We start from the raw sequence: 21,316 nt of genomic DNA, 5'->3' as shown, positions 1-21,316 counted from the left end.
AGAAAGTTTCTAATATTTTCCAGTTAGGAATTATATTCACTCTATGTTTTTTGCAGCTAATCTGGTAAAGGATTTCTGTCTATTCCTAGTTTGTTTTATAATTAATATTGATTTTTTTTATCATATTATCTGTGCCTATTGAGATAATCCTATTGTTTATCTTCTATTAATGTGGAGAAGGTGTTGATTGATTTTCAAATATGAAACCAACCTCATATTCTTGGAACATAACCATCTTGTCATGATGTATAATCCTTTATTTATATATTTACATTTTTGCTGATGTTTTGTTCAGGATATTTGTACCTATGTCCATGAGAGAGATTCGTTTATAATTTTTTTTCATATAATACACTCATCAGATTTGAGGAACAAGGTTTTGCTGGCCTTATGAGTCAATTTAGGAATTGTTTATTTTTTCTCTGGAAGAGTTTTTGTAAGCTTAGTATTATATTCATCCTTAAATAGTAGTGTTTTCCAGTGGAGCCATTTGTGTTTGGAATTTTGTCTGTGGTTAAAGTTTTAATTACAGAATTAATTTATTTAATAACTATTGGAATATTCAGTTATGTACTTTTTTTGTTTGCATGTTAGTTTTGGTAAGATTTCTCCTAGAAATTTGTTCATATGAAATTTCTTATTATTTACTATAAGATTATTCCTGGTATCTTGTTAGCTTTTCAATATCTGTAGGTTCTGTAGTGATGTCTCCTATTTCAATATTGATATTGGTAATGTGTGCCTTCTCTCACATTGCCTTGATTCATATGCCAGAGTTTTCTCAGTTTTATTAGCCTTTTCAGAGAATAAACTTTGGCTTTTAATATTTATTTATTTTTGAGAGAGAGAAAGACAGCGTGCACAGGCACAAACAGGGGAGGAGCAGAGAGAGAGGAAAACACAGAATCCTAAGCAGGCTCCAGGTTCTGTCAGCACAGAACCCAACGCAGGGCTTGAACTTTCAAGCTGTGAGATCATGACCTGAGCCGAAGTTGGATGCCCAACCAACTGAGCCACCAGGGTGCCCCTTGGCTTTAATATTTTTTATTTGTATGTTTGTTTTCTATTGTATTAACTTTATTATTTCCCTCCTACTGTTTTTCTTTTTTGGTTTATTTTATTGTTCATTTTAGAAGATGAGGACCTTATTGACTTCAGTCTTTTTTCCTTTTCTAATATGTGCATTATGCCTGTTACTATTTTTTTAAGTACAGCTTTAGCAGCATTCCACAAATTTTCATGTTATATTTTCATTATTATTTAGTTTTTAAAAATTACAATTTTTATTGGATTTTTTCTTTTGATCCATAAGTTATTTGGAAATATATTGATTAATTTCTAAATATTTATGTATTTTTTGGTGTCTTTTTGTTACTGATTTTGCTATTAATTCTGTGGTCAGAGAACATATGCTTTCTGATTTTATTACTTGAAATATACAGAGTTGCTTTGTGTCTCAGCCTGTGTCAGTTTTGGTATATCTTCCAGTTATACTTGAAATCTGTTTTATTATTTTGGAAATTTTTTTTCTATATATGCCAATTAGGATAAGTGGGTTAATTTTGTTTTTATATCTTGTAACTATGTCTATCTATAAATATGTAATTTGGGCTGCTGAGGGAAATGTGTTAAAGTCTGTAAGTAACTTGGTTGCACATTTGTCCATTTCTCCTTTCACTGTGCTTAATTTTGTTTTTTATATTGTGAGACTTTTGTTACTAAGTAGGTATTAATTTAGAATTTTATACATTCTTGGTGGACTGACCTTTTTGTTATTCTGAAATATCTAGCAATACCTCTTGCTTAAAGTCTGATAGTAGATAAAGCAGCATTATTTTATTTTTATGTTTGCATGGTATTTCTTTATTCTTTTACTTTCAATCTTTTCTATCTTTATATTTTCAGAACATATCTTTTGTAAATAGCACAAATTTGGGTTTTATTTTTTTAATCCATCTAATGCTGTCTCAATTCAAGTACATATTATGTTTAAATTTGGGTACTATCTTAAATAGTTAGATTTAACCTGTCTTCTATTTGTCCCATCTGTTCTATGTCCCCCACCCTTGTCTTGCTTTCTCTTGAAATGGACAAGTATTTTTATTATTTTATTTTCCTCTTGCTATCTTTTTAGCTATACATTTTAACTTGTTTTTTAGTGTTTATCTTACATATTATATTTCCTTGGCTCATCAAAGATTAATATAGAATTGTTCAAACACTTTGGGAACACTTTGATTCTCTTTACCCTCAAAACATTGTTTAAAAAAATTTTTTTTTAATGTTTACTTATTTTTGAGACAGAGGGAGACAGAGCATGAACAGGGGAGGGTCAGAGAGAGAGGGAGACACAGAATCTGAAACAGGCTCCAGGCTCTAAGCTGTCAGCACAGAGCCCAACATGGGGCTTGAACTCACGGACTGTGAGATCATGACCTGAGCCGAAGTCGGATGCTTAACCGACCAAGCCACCCAGGCACCCCTCAAAACATTGTTTTATACAATTATTCATTTATATTTATCTACATATTCAGGATCCCTATGACCATGCCCAAGTTTGATGCTTCACCAGCAGGAGTCACAGGACTTAGCATATAGTTATACTGACAGTTCTGATTTACTACAATGCAAAGGATACAAGGTAGATTTTAGAAAAAGGGAAAAGGTTCATGGGGCAAGTTGTGGAGGAAGCCTGGTGCAAACTTCCAAGAGTCCTCTCCCAGTAAAGTAGCACAAGACATGTGTAATTCCTCTAGCAATGAGTTGAGACAGCATGTATGAAATGTTGTCTACCAGGAAAACTCATTAGAGTCCCAATGCCTATGGATCCACACAATGAGCCAATTTTCCCATTATTCATTTGTCAGCTACTAAATAGCCTGTGCTTTCTTCCCTCATTGATTTGTGATATATTATCACAAGTTTATCATATATTAAATTATATGTATATGAATCTGTCTCTGAACTATGCCCTGTTGTGGTCTTTTTAGTTTTATAACTTTTTTTTTTTTTTTTTTTTTTTGAGAGAGAGTGTGTACATGAGCAGGGGAGGCGTGGGGGGGTGGGGGGGGAAGAGAGAGAGAGAGAGAGAGAGAGAGAGAAAATCTTAAGCACAAGCCCAATGTAGGGCTCCATCTCACCACCATGAGATCATGATCTGAGCCAAAATCAAGAGTTGGATGCTTAACTGACTAAGCCACCCAGGTGCCCCAGTTTTATAACTTTTACACACTATTTTTATTTTTTTTAATTTATTTTAAAAATTTTTATTTACTTTTGAGAGAGAGAGTGTGCATGTGAATGGGGGAGGGGCAGAGAGAGCTGGTGACACAGGATGAAGTGGGTTCTGTGCTGACAGCAGAGAGTCCTATGTGGGGCTCAAACTCACGATGTGTGAGATTATGACCAGAGCCAAAGTCAGACGCTTAACTGACTGAGCTACCCAGATGCCCCACATGCTATTTTTAATACTGTTAATTGTAGTATATCTTAATGTCTGGTAAGATAAATTCTGCTTATTTATTTGCATTATTGTTGATTTAGTTATATATAGACCTTAATTCCTTAATACTGTTTTCAGGGAAGATTTATTCTAATTTACCTGCTGATATGCAATCAACATTTTGATTGGGATTGCATTTAAAATAAGTAGATTGTTTTGAATATAACGGACATTTTTATGGTATTGTCATCCCATTCAAGGACCTAGAATGTCTTTTATTCATATTTTTCTCTTTGTTAAAATTTATCCATAGAAGTCTTGTATGTCTTGTAGGTTGATACCCAGTTAATTTATCAGTTTTGTGATTATTGCGAATGCTGGTTTTTTTTTTAATGGTATTTTAAATTTGTTCTTCTTGGTGTAGAGAAATTTTATATTGATAATTTTTTTTTTTTTTTTTTTTTTTTTTGGTCTTCAGCCTTGTTTAACTCTTATTAATTCTAATAGTTTTCTTTTAATTGTTTTGGCTTTTCTGGGTAGATGATTGTCATGTGTGAGTAATGGAAATTTTATCTCTTTCCATCCTTTTACCATTCTTTCACTTTTCTTTTTTCTATTCTTTTATTTATTTATTTATATATTTTTTTAGTTTTTAAATTTACATCCAAATAAGTTAGCATATAGTGCAACAGTGATTTCAGGAGTAGATTCTTTAATGCCCCTTACCCATTTAGCCCATCCACCCTCCCACAACCTCTCTAGTAACCCTCTGTTTGTTCTTCATATTTAAGAATCTCTTATGTTTTGTCTCCCTCCGTGTTTTTATATTATTTTTGCTTCCCTTCCCTTGGGTTCATCTGTTCTGTGTCTTAAAGTCCTCATATGAGTAAAGTCATATGATATTTGTCTTTCTTTGGCGAATTTTGCTTAGCTTAATAGCCTGTAGTTCCATCCACATAGTTGCAAATGACAAGATTTCATTCTTTTTGATTGCTGACTAATACTCCATTGTATGTATGTGTATACACATACACACACACATATACACCACAACTTCTTTACCCAATCATCCATTGATGGACACTGGGGCTCTTTCCATACTTTGGCTATTGTTGATAGTGCTGCTATAAACATTGAGGTGCATGTGTCCCTTCAAAATAGCACACCTGTGTCCCTTGGATAAATACCTAGTAGTGCAATTGCTGGGTCATAGGGTAGTTCTATTTTTAATTTTTTGAGGAACCTCTATACTGTTTTTTAGAGTGGCTGCACCAGCTTGCATTCCCACCAACAATGCAAAAGAGATCCTCTTTGTCCACATCCTTGCCAACATCTGTTGTTCCCTGAGTTGTTAATGTTAGCCATTCTGACGGGTGTAAGGTGATATATCATTGTGGTTTTGATTTGTATTTCCCTGATGATGAGTGATGTTGAGTATCTTTTCATGTGTCGGTTGGCCATCTGGATATCTTCTTTGGAGAAGTGTCTATTCATGTCTTTTGCCCATTTCTTCACTGGGTTATTTTTTTTGGGGGGGATGTTGAGTTTGATAAGTTCTTTATAGATTTTGGATACTAACCCTTTATCTGATGTGTCGTGGGCAAATATCTTCTCCCATTTTGTCGGTTGCCTTTTAGTTTTTCTGATTGTTTGCTTTGCTGTGCAGAAGGTTTTTATTTTGATGAGGTCCCAATAGTTCATTTTTGCTTTTGTTTCCCTTGCCTCCAGAGACGTGTTGAGTAAGAAGTTGCTGTGGCCTTATTTTTTCTATTCTTAATAGCCACGGCCTCCACGATTGAATTATCTAGTGATAGTGATACTGGCATCCTTGTCTTGTTACCAGTTTTAGAGAATTCATATAAAGTCTTTTCATTAAGTGTAATGTTTGGTGCTAAAGATTGCTGGAATATAATCTTAATCAAATATACTTTCCTAAGACTGTTTTAAATTATTTTTATCATAAATAGATGTTGAATCTTATCAAATATGGTTTTCTGTATCAGTAAAAATAATTATAATTATTCTCAAATTAGACAGTATAGGGAGTTAATAGATTTTCTGATCAACTGGCCTTTTATTTCTGAGAAAAACTCTGTGAATATATAGATTTTTAAATATATTGTTAGATTTAGATAGCTAATATCTTATTTAGAACTTTTGCCCCATGTCCATTAGCTGAAAAATGTTTTTTTCTTATTCATATTTAATTTGAAGTCAAGATTATATTAGCCTCCCAAACATTTGGTTTTTCTCTTACTTATAAAAGCCTCAGTCTATATAATGAGGACAGAGAAAAAGGGAAATTCTAAAAACATGTCATGGGATTGTTATTTCTGTCATGATCCAGTTAGGAGATAGAACCTATACCAGTTTTTAAAAATTTTTTTTTAATGTTTATTTATTTTTGAGAGAGAGAATCAGCCGGGCATCAGCAGGGAAGGGGAGAGAGAGGGAGACACAGAATTCAATGTAGGCTCCAGGCTCTGAGCTGTCAGCACAGAGACCGACTAGGGGCTCGAACTCACAAGCTGTTGAGATCATGACCTGAGTCGAAGTCGGATGCTTAATCGACTGAACCACCCAGGTACCCCTATACCAGTTTTTTTTTTTACAGAGAAAATTTAATAGAAAGAATAACAAATTATAAAATGTTAACTAGGTAATTGAAAGGAGGGTAGCAACTATAGGAAGCAGTTCTCACTCCTAAGTCTGGTGGGGGGGAAAGGGCATAGGTTGAGATTATTAAAACCTAGAACCTGAGCTGTTACTCAGACCCCTGAAGAGTAGCCTGATACTTTGAAGGCTGACTCAGACCTCTTAGAAGGTGGCACTGCTAGGTTGGTGCTGTTGTCCCTTAAGAGTTGGTAGAATGACAGTCACAGGAATAGTAAACACATAGGAAATGTATGGGATGTAAATAGGAGGGAGTGAGTCCTTTCTTCCCCCTTCAGCTTTGCTGTCTCTCTCTAGAGCTTTGCTCTAACATTGGCAAAGCCTACGATGGAGCTGAAATGTAATTTGCAGTCTCAACTCCTTGTAGTGTTCCAAAGCTGGGTATAGTAGCATGTTTTCAAGCTGAGAGTCAATAATTTAGTAAGTGGTACACCTGAAAGCTAAATTAGACAACACTCAAATAATCTCTCTGTGAGCTTCAAAAGAAGTCATATAGCAAATTAAATATTAAGAATAGAATGTTAGTGGGGCTCCTGGGTGGCTCAGTCAGTTGACTGTCCCAACTCTTGAAATCAGCTCAGGTCATGATCTTCCAGTTCATAGGATCAAGGCCTGCATTGGGCTCTGCACTGACAATGCAGAGTCTGCATGGGATTCGCTCTCTCCCCCTCTCTGTCTGCCCCTCCACTGGTCGTGTGCTCTTTCTCAAAATAAATAAGTACACTTAAAAAAAAGAAGAAGAATAGGGACACCTGGGTCGCTCAGTTGGTTAAGTGTCTGACGTTGGCTCAGGTCATAGATATCATGCTTCATGAGTTCGAGCCCTGCATTGGGCTCTGTGCTGACAGTTCAGAGACTGGAGCCTGCTTCAGATTCTGTGTTTCCCTCTCTCTCTGCGCCCCCCCGCTCACACTCTCTCTCTCTCCCTCAAAAATAAATAAACATAAATAAAAAAAACAAACAGAATGTTAGTAAAAATTCTGCGTTTTAAGTTTTCTCTAAGATGTAATCGTAACACGTTTATTAGGAAATAAGAAGGGTAAAAAGAACTGCATTCAGCTCAACTAGTTGGATAAGAACAACAGAGTAAATCCAAAGGGGAGGAAAATTAAAAATATAAAGTTAGATTCAGTGGAATGAAAGAACAAAAAATTCATTCTTTGAAAAGGGTTTTAAGATTATAAAGTTAGACCAAGCACCAGTCAAGAGATAGGACCACATATTGGTGGTTTTGGTAAAAGAGAAAAGAAGGTACAAATGAAATATAGAGAGAACTAATAATACAAACCAAATAGAGAAAACAAATGTTTCTCCTGGATGTTAAAAACCCTTTCCACAGAAGAATAATGTGGGATATCTATCTCACTGACTTACCTATATTTATTTCCTGGCAGCCTCATGATTGACTTTACTTTGATTAATTGTGCTCCATTAATGTAAATACATACATTAACATTTCTAGTATAACAACTAAAATAATAGAAAAAGACTGTATAACTTCAGAACTAGTAGAAGGCAAAATGAAATGTGAAAAGAACAAAACAAAAATCAGTCTGAAAGAATGCAAGAAAAAGAGTTGGTAGGGATTAGATGATAGCCATGTTAACATTAGACCAAGTAATTTTAAGACAAAAAACATGCCTGCAGATAAAGATGAGTACTACATACTGATAAAACCATTCAATTTATTAGGAAGGCATAACTGTTTTAAACCTGATGCAATTGATAGGGTAGCTTTGAAATGTATAAAGCAAAACTTTCTGTAACTACAAGGAGAAATGAACAGAATATCTGTTTTAGTGTGAGAGTTTTAATGCATCTCTGTCAATGGTTGAGGATAGAGAAGATTTGAATAACACAATCAACAGACTTGACATAATGGATATATATTTGGAACACTGAAACCAACAACAAACATATCTATTGAGACACACATAGAACATTTATGAATTTACAATTAAAAAAATTTCATTTAATACAGACCTTATTCTCTGGCCAAAATTCATTTAAGTTAAAATCAATAAATTAAACAATTTTATACTTTGGAAATTAGAAAATTCTAAATAATTCATTACTGGAATTATAGTATGCAGATGAAAAGCTGTTTAGAATTGGACAATGCAACTATGTCAAAATGTGTGGTATATAGCTAAAGCAGTGCTTACAGGGAAATTTACAACCTGAAATTCTTATATAGGAAGTAAAGGTTGAAAACTAATAAGCTGAGTATTGTTATTAGAAAATATTAAGCTTTAGGAAACAAATATTTAATACAGATAGGGCAGAAATGTATAGAAAAGGAAGGCAATTATAAGGGAGAAGTAGCAAGTTTTGTGTACTGTTCCATACTAACAGCATGCTCCCTTCCTTGCTACCTCTGCATGGTCATGGTGGGCTCTGAGGTTATCTCAGTCTCTGCTCAGCATCTCTTCTTGATCCTAGTACTTCATTGGAAGCTCATCTTGAGCAGATTGTTTACTTCTGTTTAAAAAAATAGTCCTTGGCTTTATTGCAGAGGGGAGGCAAAAACTTGCTGCAATTTTGCTCTAGATCCCAACTATTTGCATTTCTTAAATTACCCAAATCATCTTGCAGGGCATCACTCTTATATTTGTTTCTTCTTACATTATCTCTGGTTCTTCTAGGTTGCTTTTTTTTTTTTCTATGTATTTTGTTCTTTATAGTGCTTGTTAGAAGATGTCCTTAGATATCTAGTGATCTTTGGGTGTTTTCTCATATTTGAAAGTGTTGCTACTAAAAATTGATTAGGTACTGTGAACTCTTGGAGCTTGTGAGCTTGTGGTCTTCTGTGTAGTGAGTTCTGCATGGGCCTTTTCCTTGAGTGCGCCTTTGTCACTCTTAGCCTGGTACCTTTCCAGGAGAAGGATTTTTTGGCTTCACATGTGGGCAGGTATATCCTGACTGTAAACCCTAGGAACAGTGGGGAACAGCAGAATGGGTTTCTCTATGCATTATGATTCCCTTGTCTTTAACTGTCCTTTGTGTTCCCTCAATTCAGAAATATTTTGTGTTGCTTAGAGAATATATCTTCAGATGTAGGGTACAGGGTACAGGTAAAGTCATCTGACTCTGTGAAATTGGGAAGGGGATCTTTATGATCTAACTACTTCCTAATAGACTTCTCTTCTAATCTTCCAATTTTCTGTTTCTAACCCTGATTTTTCTTTTTCTTTTTCTTTTTTTTTTAGAAGTGATTTGTGCTGTCCTAAGTTTTGAGCTTTTTTGATTAAATTTGGGTGGGGTCAATAGGAAGGGCATCTGTGGCATAAATCTGGTTGCTCTCAGATTTTTTTTCATTGTATGCTTGTGTGTCAGCTTTCCTGGGTCAGTTATATTCAGTACTGCTTATTCATTTGCTATCCAGCTTCTGAAATTTTGGTTGCTGTTATATTGTTTCCTCTCCTATTTGCCCTTCCAGGTTTATGTTTCTTCATAAAAATCTCTTTACACTCATTGTAGTGGGGTTTTATTTAGGAGGAAGCAAAAGTAAGTGCTTGGATTTAATGTACTGTCTTTACTAACTTGAATGACTTTACCTCAAACCTTTATTTCAACTCTTGATTGATATGCACTCAGTAGTGGCTCACTTTCATCTTTTAATTTTAAATTTATTGGAGAATTAGTAGGTAGACTTCAGTATTTCTGTCTAGAGACTAAAGTAAATGATAAATCAAAGCCTGAACAATTCATTTTTCCTTCCCCTCCCCCATGGTCTTCTGTTAAGTTTCTCAGGATCCACATAAGAGTGAAAACATGGTATCTGTCTTTCTCTGTATGACTTATTTCACTTAGCATAACACTCTCCAGTTCCATCCACGTTGCTACAAAAGGCCATATTTCATTCTTTCTCATTGCCACGTAGTATTCCATTGTGTACATAAACCACAATTTCTTTATTCATCAGTTGATGGACATTTAGGCTCTTTCCATAATTTGGCTATTGTTGAGAGTGCTGCTATAAACATTGGGGTACAAGTGCCCCTATGCATCAGCACTCCTGTATCCCTTGGGTAAATTCCTAGCAGTGCTATTGCTGGGTCATAGGGTAGATCTATGTTTAATCCACACTGTTTTCCAGAGTGGCTGCACCAATTTGCATTCCCACCAACAGTGCAAGAGGGTTCCCGTTTCTCTGCATCCTCTCCAGCATCTATAGTCTCCTGATTTGTTCATTTTGGCCACTCTGACTGGAGTGAGGTGATATCTGAGTGTGGTTTTGATTTGTATTTCCCTGATGAGGAGCGATGTTGAGCATCTTTTCATGTGCCTGTTGGCCATCCAGATGTCTTCTTTTTTTTTTATTTTCTTAATTTTTATTATTTTTTTTAATTTTTTTTTAACGTTTAGTTATTTTTGAGACAGGGAGAGACAGAGCATGAACAGGGGACGGTCAGAGAGAGGGAGACACAGAATATGAAGCAGGCTCCAGGCTCTGAGCTGTCAGCACAGAGCCCGACGCGGGGCTAGAACTCACGGACCGCAAGATCATGACCTGAGCTGAAGTCGGCTGCCCAACCGACTGAGCCACCCAGGCGCCCCCAGATGTCTTCTTTAGAGAAGTGTCTATTCATGTTTTCTGCCCATTTCTTCACTGGATTATTTGTTTTTTGGGTGTGGAGTTTGGTGAGCTCTTTATAGATTTTGGATTCTAGCCCTTTGTCCGATATGTCATTTGCAAATATTTTTTCCCATTCCGTTGGTTGCCTTTTAGTTTTGTTGATTGTTTCCTTTGCAGTGCAGAAGCTTTTTATCTTCATGAGGTCCTAGTAGTTCACTTTTGCTTTTAATTCCCTTGCTGTTGGAGATGTGTCAAGTAAGAAATTGCTGCGTCTGAGGTCACAGAGGTTTTTTCCTGCTTTCTCCTTTAGGGTTTTGATGGTTTCCTGTCTCACATTCAGGTCCTTTATCCATTTTGAGCTTATTTTTGTGAATGGTGTAAGAAAGTGGTCTAGTTTCATCCTGCATGTTGCTGTCCAGTTCTCCCAGCACCATTTGTCAAAGAGACTGTCTTTTTTCCATTGGATATTCTTTCCTGCTTTGTCAAAGATTAGTTGGCTATACTTTTGTGAGTCCAGTTATTTCTTATGCTTTTCAAATGATGGGCTTCCTTAAGATTGAGCCTTCAGCCCTCATTTTTCCATCCCTTGTTCCTTTCTAGCCTGTCTTTGTAGGTCTCTCCTATATAATTCCAGATCTTGTGTCTACGCACACAGCTCTAAAGTCTCATTCTTTCTTGAGTTCCAAAACCACATTTCCGACTGCCAACTGAATATTTCCTTTAAGATGTTCTGCCAATACCTTACAAAACCTATAACTCTGGATTGAATGTATTAATAAAAAGGGCAGAGGCAAGAGGTGTGTTATTCCCCAGGCTATTCTGATAAATCTTTATGGTCTTTTTTTGTAGATGTTGTTTTGTAAATTTTATTTCATGTTTATCAAATATCTGTCTTTTCATATTTCATACCAGTTTGTCATATTTTTACTGCCCAAACTAAGCATTTGGATTTTTGCCTTCATCGCCCACATTTTTCAGTCCTCTTCCTTATCCTTCTACCTTCATATACACACACAAACAAACGATTTGAAATGCTAGAAGTGTGAAGTTTGGGTTTATTATTATTTTTACTGGTAATGGTTCAGTCTGTATTTATGGGGTAGAAGATAAATCTTGTATTACTTTTCTCTTTGCAGGTCTCTATGCCTTACGGAGAGTCTTGAAGAAACAGCCTAATCTCTCTGATAGCAAGATGGCTGGGCTGGTGAAGATTACTCTGAATGATTTCGTACAAGGGATGAATGACGTCAGGCCCAGTGCTATGAGGGAAGTAGCAATCGATGTACCAAATGTAAGTCATTTGTACTCCCATGCTAGCCACACTGTTTGATTTAACTCTGAAAGAAACAGAGACTGCATAGAGACAATATACCCAGGCTAAACTTAAAAAAAATTTTTTTTTAATTGAAATTTTTATGGATGTAATTGGAGATTCAGTGCAGTTGTAAGAAATACTGTAGGGAGATCTTGTGTATTCTTCACTCACTTTCCCCCTGCGTGGTAACATCTTGCAAACAATTAGTACACTATCACAAGCAGGATTTTCATGCTGATATAATCACTGATCTTATTCAGATTTCTAGTGTTACTTGTACTTATTTGTGTGTGTGTGTGTGTGTGTGTGTGTGTGTGTGTGTGTGTGTTTAGTTCTTTGCAGTTTTATTACTTGCAAAGTTTTGTGTATCTGTCACTGGAATTGAGATACTGAATAGTTCCATTACCACAGTGATCTCTTGCTTTGCTCTTTCATAACCATACTAACCTTGTTCTGTACCTGTTTGTAAAATTCTGTCATTTTAGAAATGTTATATAAATCTAACTATACACTATACAGCCATTTGTTATCAGTTTTTTCCCATTTAGCATAATTCCAAGGAGATTCATCCAAGTTGTTATGTGCAACAATAGTTTGTTCTTTCTGTTGCTGAGTCGTATTCCATGGTGTGGCTGTACCATAATTTGCTTAGTCATTCACCTGTTGAAGGACATCTGAGCTGTTTCCAGTTTAGGGCAATTATGAATAAAGTTGCTATGAACATTCGTCTGCAGGTATTGTGTAAATGTAAGTTTTTATTTCTCTAAAATCAATGCCCACGAGTGCAACTGCTGGGTTGTATGCTAATTGCATATTTAGTCTTATAAGGAAATGTCAACTAGGCTAATTTTAGAATATAAAAAATCTTCAAGTTATGATGCCTGGTGTTTCCTCAGGTTCTTTTACATTTTCTCAATTATTGACATGCTTTGCACAGTTCACAATCAAATCACCATAAGGACATCAGAAGCTACCTTTTAAGAGGGGGGCGGGGATCATCTGTTACGTTCTCTTATCACCCAAGTAGGCCTAACATTCAGGAAAGAAATGTTTCTTTGAATATATTAATATTTGCAGAAAATGGCATTGAAACAAAGCATTGATTGTGTGTCCTGCATTGTATTGGGGTAAGGGATGGGCTGTTAAAGTTGGCTTGATCATAAGGAGTGTTTATATCTTGGTATAGCTTGAGGAAAGTTTATAGATTGCTCTCTGACACTTTAGGAGAGCACTGATGGAAGAATGGAACTTTGTGACTACTCTTTCCCTTTGCTTCTATAATATCACCTCTTTAGTTTTTCTTTTTGAGTTTGTCTTATTGCTTCTGAGATACTCCCTTGTAAAAGCTCACACGTTACAATTATTTAAAACTTAGAGCTGTATTAGAGAGTCAGACATAGTTTTGTACGCTTTTCCCCATTGTGTGTATATTAACAGTTCTCTTGGTCATTAACTAATGGTTTATAATTGCTGTAAGCTAAAACAAACAAAAAAACTGAGAGAGACTATAAAGATACTAAGTCAATGGAATAGACTGTGTGGAACCATATAGTGGGGAGAGATCAATGGGTTTGTTTTCACTTTTTTTGTTGTTGTTTTGTTCTTTTGGTTTTCACTTTTAAAGGGGACTGTTCCTTGGAAAATGTATTTTGTGGCCAAATATGTTTGGGAAGTACTGGTTTAAATGAAATCAGTTGTATTTCTTTGCTGTAGGACTTTTCAGGGTTTTTAAATATGAAGAAGTGTGAAAGAGAGCTATTATGGAAACTTATTTGGCCATGGACCATGTGGAGCAGATACTTTCTGCATTTTGCAATGTGGTAGATTGCATAAACTGACTACAGATTTTTCCCACCATTCTGTTTGCCCTTTTTGCACTGCAACTTTGTAGCTCCTACCATAAAAGAGATGGAGTCAGGTTTTCCACCCTGTGAATTTGTACTTGGCCATGTAACTTGCTTTGGCTTATAGGATATTAGCAATCATGATGCAAGCAGACTTGAAAGCACCTAGGGCTTGCCTTTTCTTGCGACTCTTGGAATCCCTGCATTAGTTATGCTGTGATATCTGTACTTGTTTCCTGGAAGGTGAGATACCATGCGGAGCATAAGTGAGCCCTCTTAGCTGAGATTCCCTCCTTTCAGCCATCCTGCCAATTGTCAGACGTTTGACAGACACAATGCTAGACTATCCCACCCCTACTGAAGTTTACCTAAACCAGAAAAACCACCCAGTTAACTCTTAGAATTGTCAGAAATATCAAATGTCTGTTTTTTTTGAGCCACTAAACTTTATGGTAGTTAGCAAAAGCTTAAGCGATGAAGATGCTTGTTTACTTCTTATAGAACACAATTGTTTTGTCAATTAAGGTGGAAAACAGTGCCCTCAGTTAGGAATATCTCTCAGGACCAGCTTCTAGTTTAGGCAGCTTAATGTGATTTTAAATGTTTTTTCGAAAACATTTTCGAATTCACTAATGAACTTACAGCTTAACTTTGGGTTCTACTATAGTTCTGTAGTAGCACATGCTAATTTAGTATGAATAATTTAACAAATGGAATTATGGAATAATTAATGATTGATGTTGGATTAGTAGAAGCTTTTCATTTCTTTGGAATTTATGGTCTAAAGTTTGGGCACATTGGTATGAATATCTTTACTTGTATTTATCTGTGTTTTATTGGCTACAGTTACATAATGTAATGGGTCAAGTAAATGCATATTCATCAAATGCCACATGTGAAAATTTCGGGTGATAGCGTTATAAACCAGCTACTCCATCCAAAAACACTTCAGTGTTTAAAAAAGTTTAGGAACTAGAGAAACATACAGTGAGTTTTTTAAATTTAAAATTACTGCCAATAGAGAATGTGTTTGAACAGTGGCTGTCCACTTTTGGAATTGCTGAACTGATTTATTCATCAGAGGAACTGATACTACAACTGCATTTTTAATTGCTCTAATGAGAGGGTTTTTTTCCCCTTTATTTTCTTCTGATACAGTATTTACAATCCATGGACTTGTGCCATTTTCCATTTGGCACTTTATTACTTGGCCTAAGGCCATGGTGTACTGTGATGTTACTCATGAGCTCCAGGGTGATTAGCCCTGGTCAAAGTACTTTTTTACATTGCTTTTTATGCTCACTTCAGATTGTAAAAATTTTCCTGAGAAGTCAACATTTCTTTAATTGGATTGCTAAAATTTTTCTCTTCTGCTTTCAGACTATCGCATATACAAAAATATCTCCAAATTATATCTGCAGAAGGTTTACTACTTACTTTGCTATAGAAAACCTGTTTCAAGCAGGTAGTTAATTGTGAACATTTTTTAAATAGTAAATTGAGCATTCAGCATCTTTTGAGAAAAGATTTCAGCATGTGACATTAAGACTTCTAAATCACACTTGCCTAGTTATATTTAAGTTGAAAAGAAATGTCCTAAGGTGGGAATATTGCCAATTACAATGTAATGCATTATTAATCAGGAGACCACAAGTGTTAGCTACTTACTGAAATGTAATGTTTCCTTTTTGTGGACTTTCTGAATTGGTGATTATACCAACTGGTGTATTAAAAGTCAAATGTATTTTACAATTAATTGGTAATTAAAATCAAATGTATTTCTTTACCACAGGAATCTTTAGAATCTTTGACTATGTCAGTGTGCATTTTGAAATTTTGGTTTTTCACCCAGAAATAACAACTGTTAATATTTTGTTATAATTCTAATAGTTTAACATTTTTTTAAAGATTGTTTTTCTATGCATATAGATATTTTAATATAACTAATCTTAGAGGGGCGCCTGGGTGGCTTGGTCGGTTAAGCGTCTGACTTCGGCTCGGGTCATGATCTCACGGTCCGTGAGTTCGAGCCCCGCGTCGGGCTCTGTGCTGACAGCTCAGAACCTGGAGCCTGTTTCAGATTCTGTGTCTCCCTCTCTCTCTGCTCCTCCCCTGTTCATGCTCTGTCTCTCTCTGTCTCAAAAATGAATAAATGTTAAAAAAAAATAAAAAAAAAAATAACTAATCTTAGAATACATAGTTTTATATTTTTCTTTTTTCACTTAAAATTATATGGTAAACATTTTACTTTAAAATTTTTCAGCAAACGTCTTTTAAATGACTGTTTAATAGATTGTTATGTGGTAAACTGTAATTGTTTTATCCTTCTTCCATTCTAAAGAAAATCTGTTTATTTTTCCTGTTTTTTTCTAATATGGTTATATACACATTTATGTCCAAACCTTTGCATTTATGTTTCCCAGAAGCAGAATTATCAGACGGAAATATGTGGTTTTAAAGTTTAAGGCAAATGTCATTAAGCTCTGTTTTTTTTTTCCCCTCAGAAAGATTGTTTTAATTTATAATTATGTGATAAAAATTTTAAATTATAAAGAGCTTATATAAAGTCTTATTTTATTTTTACTTTAGTCCTTTTTTATTTGCCTGCCACTAGAATTTATTTTTTATTTTGAGGAATAATACTGGATAATCTTTGGGTAGGGACTTAAAATAAGAAAATGAAAACTATCAATTATATACCTTCTTCTTTCTATAAAAATTTTAAATTTTTAGATAATTGGTCTAAACTGGATGGCTTTTTAAGGGATTTTAAATTCTGTGAGAGCAGTTCTTATTTTTATCCTTTATATTTGTCCTACCACATAATAGATGTCCAATCAATATTTGCTGAATGGATAAGTGAACAACTATAATTCTCTTGGAAAAACAAAACAAAACAGATGGTCAATTTCACATATATTTAAAGAGTATTGCATCCTTCTTCTGTACTAAAGCTTAATATTTTTGTTTACCTTCATGTAACATTCTTCAGATTCTTCGCATTTTATAAAACAAGTGGTTTCTTTAGTGAATTTTAACCCTTACTGTTTATTCAGTGAATTTAACAATTTTGGAGTAAATATGCCTGTAATAGTGCTAAGTTGTCTGTTCTAGAAGGATACAGAATAGTCCTTTATATTTTCTACCAAAACATGTTGCTTTATTGATGTATTAGAAATTCTTATTTTATTAAGATAAGCAAAAAAAAAAAAAAAAATACAATGCTTTCAATAGTTGTATTTACATATTGTATTTACAATAAATAAGCCATTTTATATATACCATAGCAATTATCACTGGATCACTGGTAAATGGCATTCTTAACCAAATATATACAAATTGATTACCATCAAGTTTAATTCATTTATATATCTTAAATCATCCCCACCCCCAGGGTTTCCCTATTTCATTTTAGGTAGTTTTAGGTTGTTTCATTATTTGGAAATAATCCATCTTTATGCTTTTGGTACTGCTTTTGGATTGCAGTTTTCAGAATTTGGACATTTGGTTCAGAATAAGTTAAAAGCCAATAAAAAGAGAGACCTCTACTTTCATTTGAACCCACTTTTTAAAAGCGAATTGTAACTAGAGCCTTAAGACTAAGTGTATAGCCTCAAAACTCTTTGTAAGCTTGGATCCAGATTAAATTTATAAGTAGTCAGCAGTCAAATTGAGTGTATACCAAATGTCATTAGTTAAATAAACATACCTCATTTACTCCCATTTTAAATAGTAGCAAACTTAATTATATGAATAATCAAAAGACTGTTTCACTAATTACATATTCAAAATTGACTGGTGTATTTTCATTTGGCATCTTTTCAGATGAGAATAGAACATCAGAATGTGACAAGGCAGTTGAATTTCACAAGATGAGCTCATTAGCATTACTTTTCCTGTGCAGAGAGTTAAATAGTTTAATTGACCATAATTACATTTCATTCTTCATGTACCCTCAGGATAATTAGAAAGAATTTGAGTTTCTGTTCTTTAAAAACAGTACTGTATTCTATATGTTCTTTATTTTTAACAGATTCAAAGGATTGAGGGTTTCTGGGATGCTTTACTAAATAACAGATTGCTTTTTTTGGAATAGATATACAACCTGTGGAAATTCTATTAATTCCATATTGGTTCTTGGCAAGTCTTTTGAATTTGGTTTCTTTTGATTTTGCCTCTTGTTGTCTAGACAGAAGAGTGTCTTCTATCACTCCCAAGATCCCAGTCTTCCCTGCCAACTTCTCTTGTGCATTTTTATAGTTTTAAGTAATAACAATTGAACAGGAAAGCACATTTGGGAAAGTAGATTACTTTTAACCAGGAAATACTCTGTGCCAAAATCAAGATTGTAGTTTTAAGTGTATTAAATATTTTAGAAGTTTAACTCTTTCATTCCACTTTTCTTTTTATACCTTACTTTCCTCAGGCTTATAGTAGGAGACATGAGAGAGATAGAAAAGTTAGTGGAAAGATCAACAGTTTCTGCTCTCAGCTCTGATTCTGGTTAACTTTGGTGAAATGAAAGACTTTTCTTGTCAGATTATAGAAGGAAAGCTCTTAATTTGCTGTTTTCTGATGCATGTCTTCTTTTGAATTTATAAATAATGTTGAGGTTACCATAGAGATATATGCTATACTTATATGTTATAGTTGGTCAATAAGAAATACTTGATGAGTGTTTGCTAAAAACACAGATTTTCATTTAGTGTAAAGGAACTCATTGGTAGTTAGTGTGGTTCTTCTGTGGTACTATACTTCTTTATTTCACCTTGTACAGATATGGAGTAATTATATACCATCTGATCATGCCCTTTAGTCCTTCCCATCTCTTCATTGAGTAATTTATCCAAAAGAAATTACTGATCTGGCTTAAAAGCCATCAGCATGACTACCAGTTGATCATCTTTAGAATGAAGTCTAAGCTCTTTAGTTTGGTATTTGTAACCTGGCTCGTGCCTCCTTAACTTTTTTCTAACATTATGCTCTCCTCTTGTTGAACCACTCCTGTTTTTGCATGTGTGGTCTTCTCTGCCTGGAAAATTGTCTTCTGACCTCTCAGTTACCAAAGATCTTGCAGTGTGATCCCTAACACACACCCACAAAATACACATATATGGCTTGTGGATATAATACACCTAATACACAAAATATGCATATATCCCTGTGGACCTTTTGTCTTGTTCATCTTTGTATCTCCACTGCTTGGCAAATGGTAACAACCAAATAATAAGAGTTTGTTAAATGACTGAATATTTTGTGAAGAATTTTGGTTCACAAATGTTCTTATTTCTCAGAAATAGTTCTTTTGCCCTTCTATATAAGTATATATTCATATTTTGGTAACAGCTTTATTGAGGTACAATTCACATGTCAATTCAGTCATTTAAAGGGCATATTTTGGTGGTCAAGTATATTTAAAGAGTTGTACAGCCATTACTGTAGTCAACTTTAGAACATCCTTTTATCACCCCCCAAAAGAAACCCTGTACCCTTTACCCATCATCTCCCAACCTGCCCATCCTCACCAGCCTGAGGCAAACATTTATCTATTTTATATCCCTATAGATTTGCCTAATCTAGACATTTCATATAAATGGAATTATAAGATACTTGATTCTTTGTGACTGGCTTCTTTCACTAAGCATAAAATTTTCAAGGTTTATCCATGCATCATGTATCAGTACTTCATTCCTTTTTATTGCTAAGTAATATTCTATTGTATGGATACTGCACGTTATGATTTATCTTTTCATTAGTTGATAGACATTGGGATTGCTTCTATCTTTTGACTGTCATAAATAAAGTTGAATTTGAACATTTATATATAAGTTTTTGCTTGAGCATCTGTTTTAATTCTTTTGGGTCTATATCTAGTAGTAGAATTGCTAGGTCGTTGGTAATTCTGTGTTTAACCTTTTGAGGAACTAAGTTTTCCAAAGTGACTACCATTTTACATCCCCACCGGCAGTGTATGGAGAGTTCCTGTTTCTACATAACCTCATTAAAACTTACTATCTTTTTGGTTATAGCTATCCTAGTGGGTGTGAAATGATATCTCATTGTGATTTTTTATTTGCATTTCTTTAGTGACTAATGATATGAGCATCTTTTCATTTGCTTATTGGCCGTTGTGTGTATCTTCTTTGGAGAAATGTCTATTCAGATCCTTTGCCCCTTTTTAATTGGGTTATTTATTTGTCTTTTTATTATTGAGTAGTAAGAATTCTTATGTATTCTGGATACAAGTCCTTTATTAGATATATGATATCTGATATCAGATATGTATGATTTGTAATAGTTTATCTTATTCAGTGGGCTGCCTCTTTCATTTTCTTAATAGTGACCTTGGAAGCACAAGTTTTTAATTTTGATGAAGTCCAGTGCATCTGTTTTTTCTTTTCTTGTGTGTACTTCTGGTACCACATTTGAGAAACCATTGCCAAATCCAAGGTTGTGAAGATTTACCTTATATTTTAAGAGTTTATAGTTTTGGTTCTTACATTTAGGTCTTTGACTAACTCCCCCCCCCCCCCCCCCCCCCCAGGTAGGGTTAACCCTGCTCTTTTGTGTGTGATGGTAGCATTATAGAAACTACAATTATAGCTTGCAGTCAGGAGGACCATATATGAGAAAAGTGTTTTGTTTTGTTTTTTTTTAACCTGTGGCAAAATATACATAGCATAAAATTTGCCATTTTAACTATTTTTAAATGTATAATTTGGCTTCATTAAGTATGCTTACATTGCTGTGCAGTTATTACCACCATCCACATCCAGATCTCCAGAAATTTTTCTTTTTCCCAAACTGAAACTCCATACCTATATTAAACAACTCTTTATTCCCTCCCTCACCATCAAGTATGATGGTAGTTTTTTTTTTTTTTTTTTGAAGTTCTTTATTAGGTGAAGTTCCTTTCTATTCCTATTCCTAGTTTGAAGAGAGAATTTTTTTTTTTTTTTTAATCCAAAATGGTTGTTGAGTTCTGTTGAATGCATTTTCGGCATCGTAGGAATGATCATAATTTGTTTTTTTGTTTGTCAATACAGTGAATTACATTGATTTTCAGTGTTGAATCCATCTTGTATTTCTGGATGAATTCCACTCAAGTGGAATTGTGACATAGCACCCTTTTTATATATGTTCATGAGAGAGATTTGTCTGTAGTTTTTTTTTTTTAATGAAGTTTTTTGTCTGGTTTTGGTATTAGGGAAATGCTGGTATTATGGAATGAATTGGAACGTGGTCTCTCATCATTTATGTGTTGGAAGAAATTGTGTAAAATTAGTATTAATTCCTTAAATGTATTGCACTGAAACCATCTGGGTCTAGAATTTTAATTATTTGGAAGACTTAAGTACAATTTAATTTTTCAATAAATACAGACTATTCAAGTTTTTTGTTTTTTTCTTGAGTAAGTTTTGGTAGTTTGTATCTTTTAAGGAACTGGTCCATTTCACTTTGTT

General features: G+C 34.4%; 1 protein-coding gene across 8 annotated transcripts in view; it reads left to right on the top strand.

Moving 5' to 3' along the window:
- SPATA5 (spermatogenesis associated 5) overlaps positions 1-21,316 on the top strand; it is a 364,152-nt gene that overhangs the window by 34,741 nt on the left and 308,095 nt on the right. For all 8 annotated transcript variants that reach the window (XR_006216792.1, XM_007087586.3, XM_042983951.1 and 5 more), the window contains exon 10: positions 11,831-11,985. Coding sequence is in view for 7 of the 8 variants with exons in the window: in XM_007087586.3 (XP_007087648.2) it covers positions 11,831-11,985 (155 nt within the window). In the remaining variant the exon portion in view is untranslated. The remainder of the gene's footprint in view (positions 1-11,830; positions 11,986-21,316) is intronic.

This window comes from Panthera tigris, chromosome B1 (genome assembly GCF_018350195.1).
Source record: "Panthera tigris isolate Pti1 chromosome B1, P.tigris_Pti1_mat1.1, whole genome shotgun sequence".
Lineage (NCBI taxonomy): Eukaryota > Metazoa > Chordata > Mammalia > Carnivora > Felidae > Panthera > Panthera tigris.
Note: the sequence above shows the minus strand (reverse complement) of the source record. Positions and strands in the feature narration are given on the sequence as shown.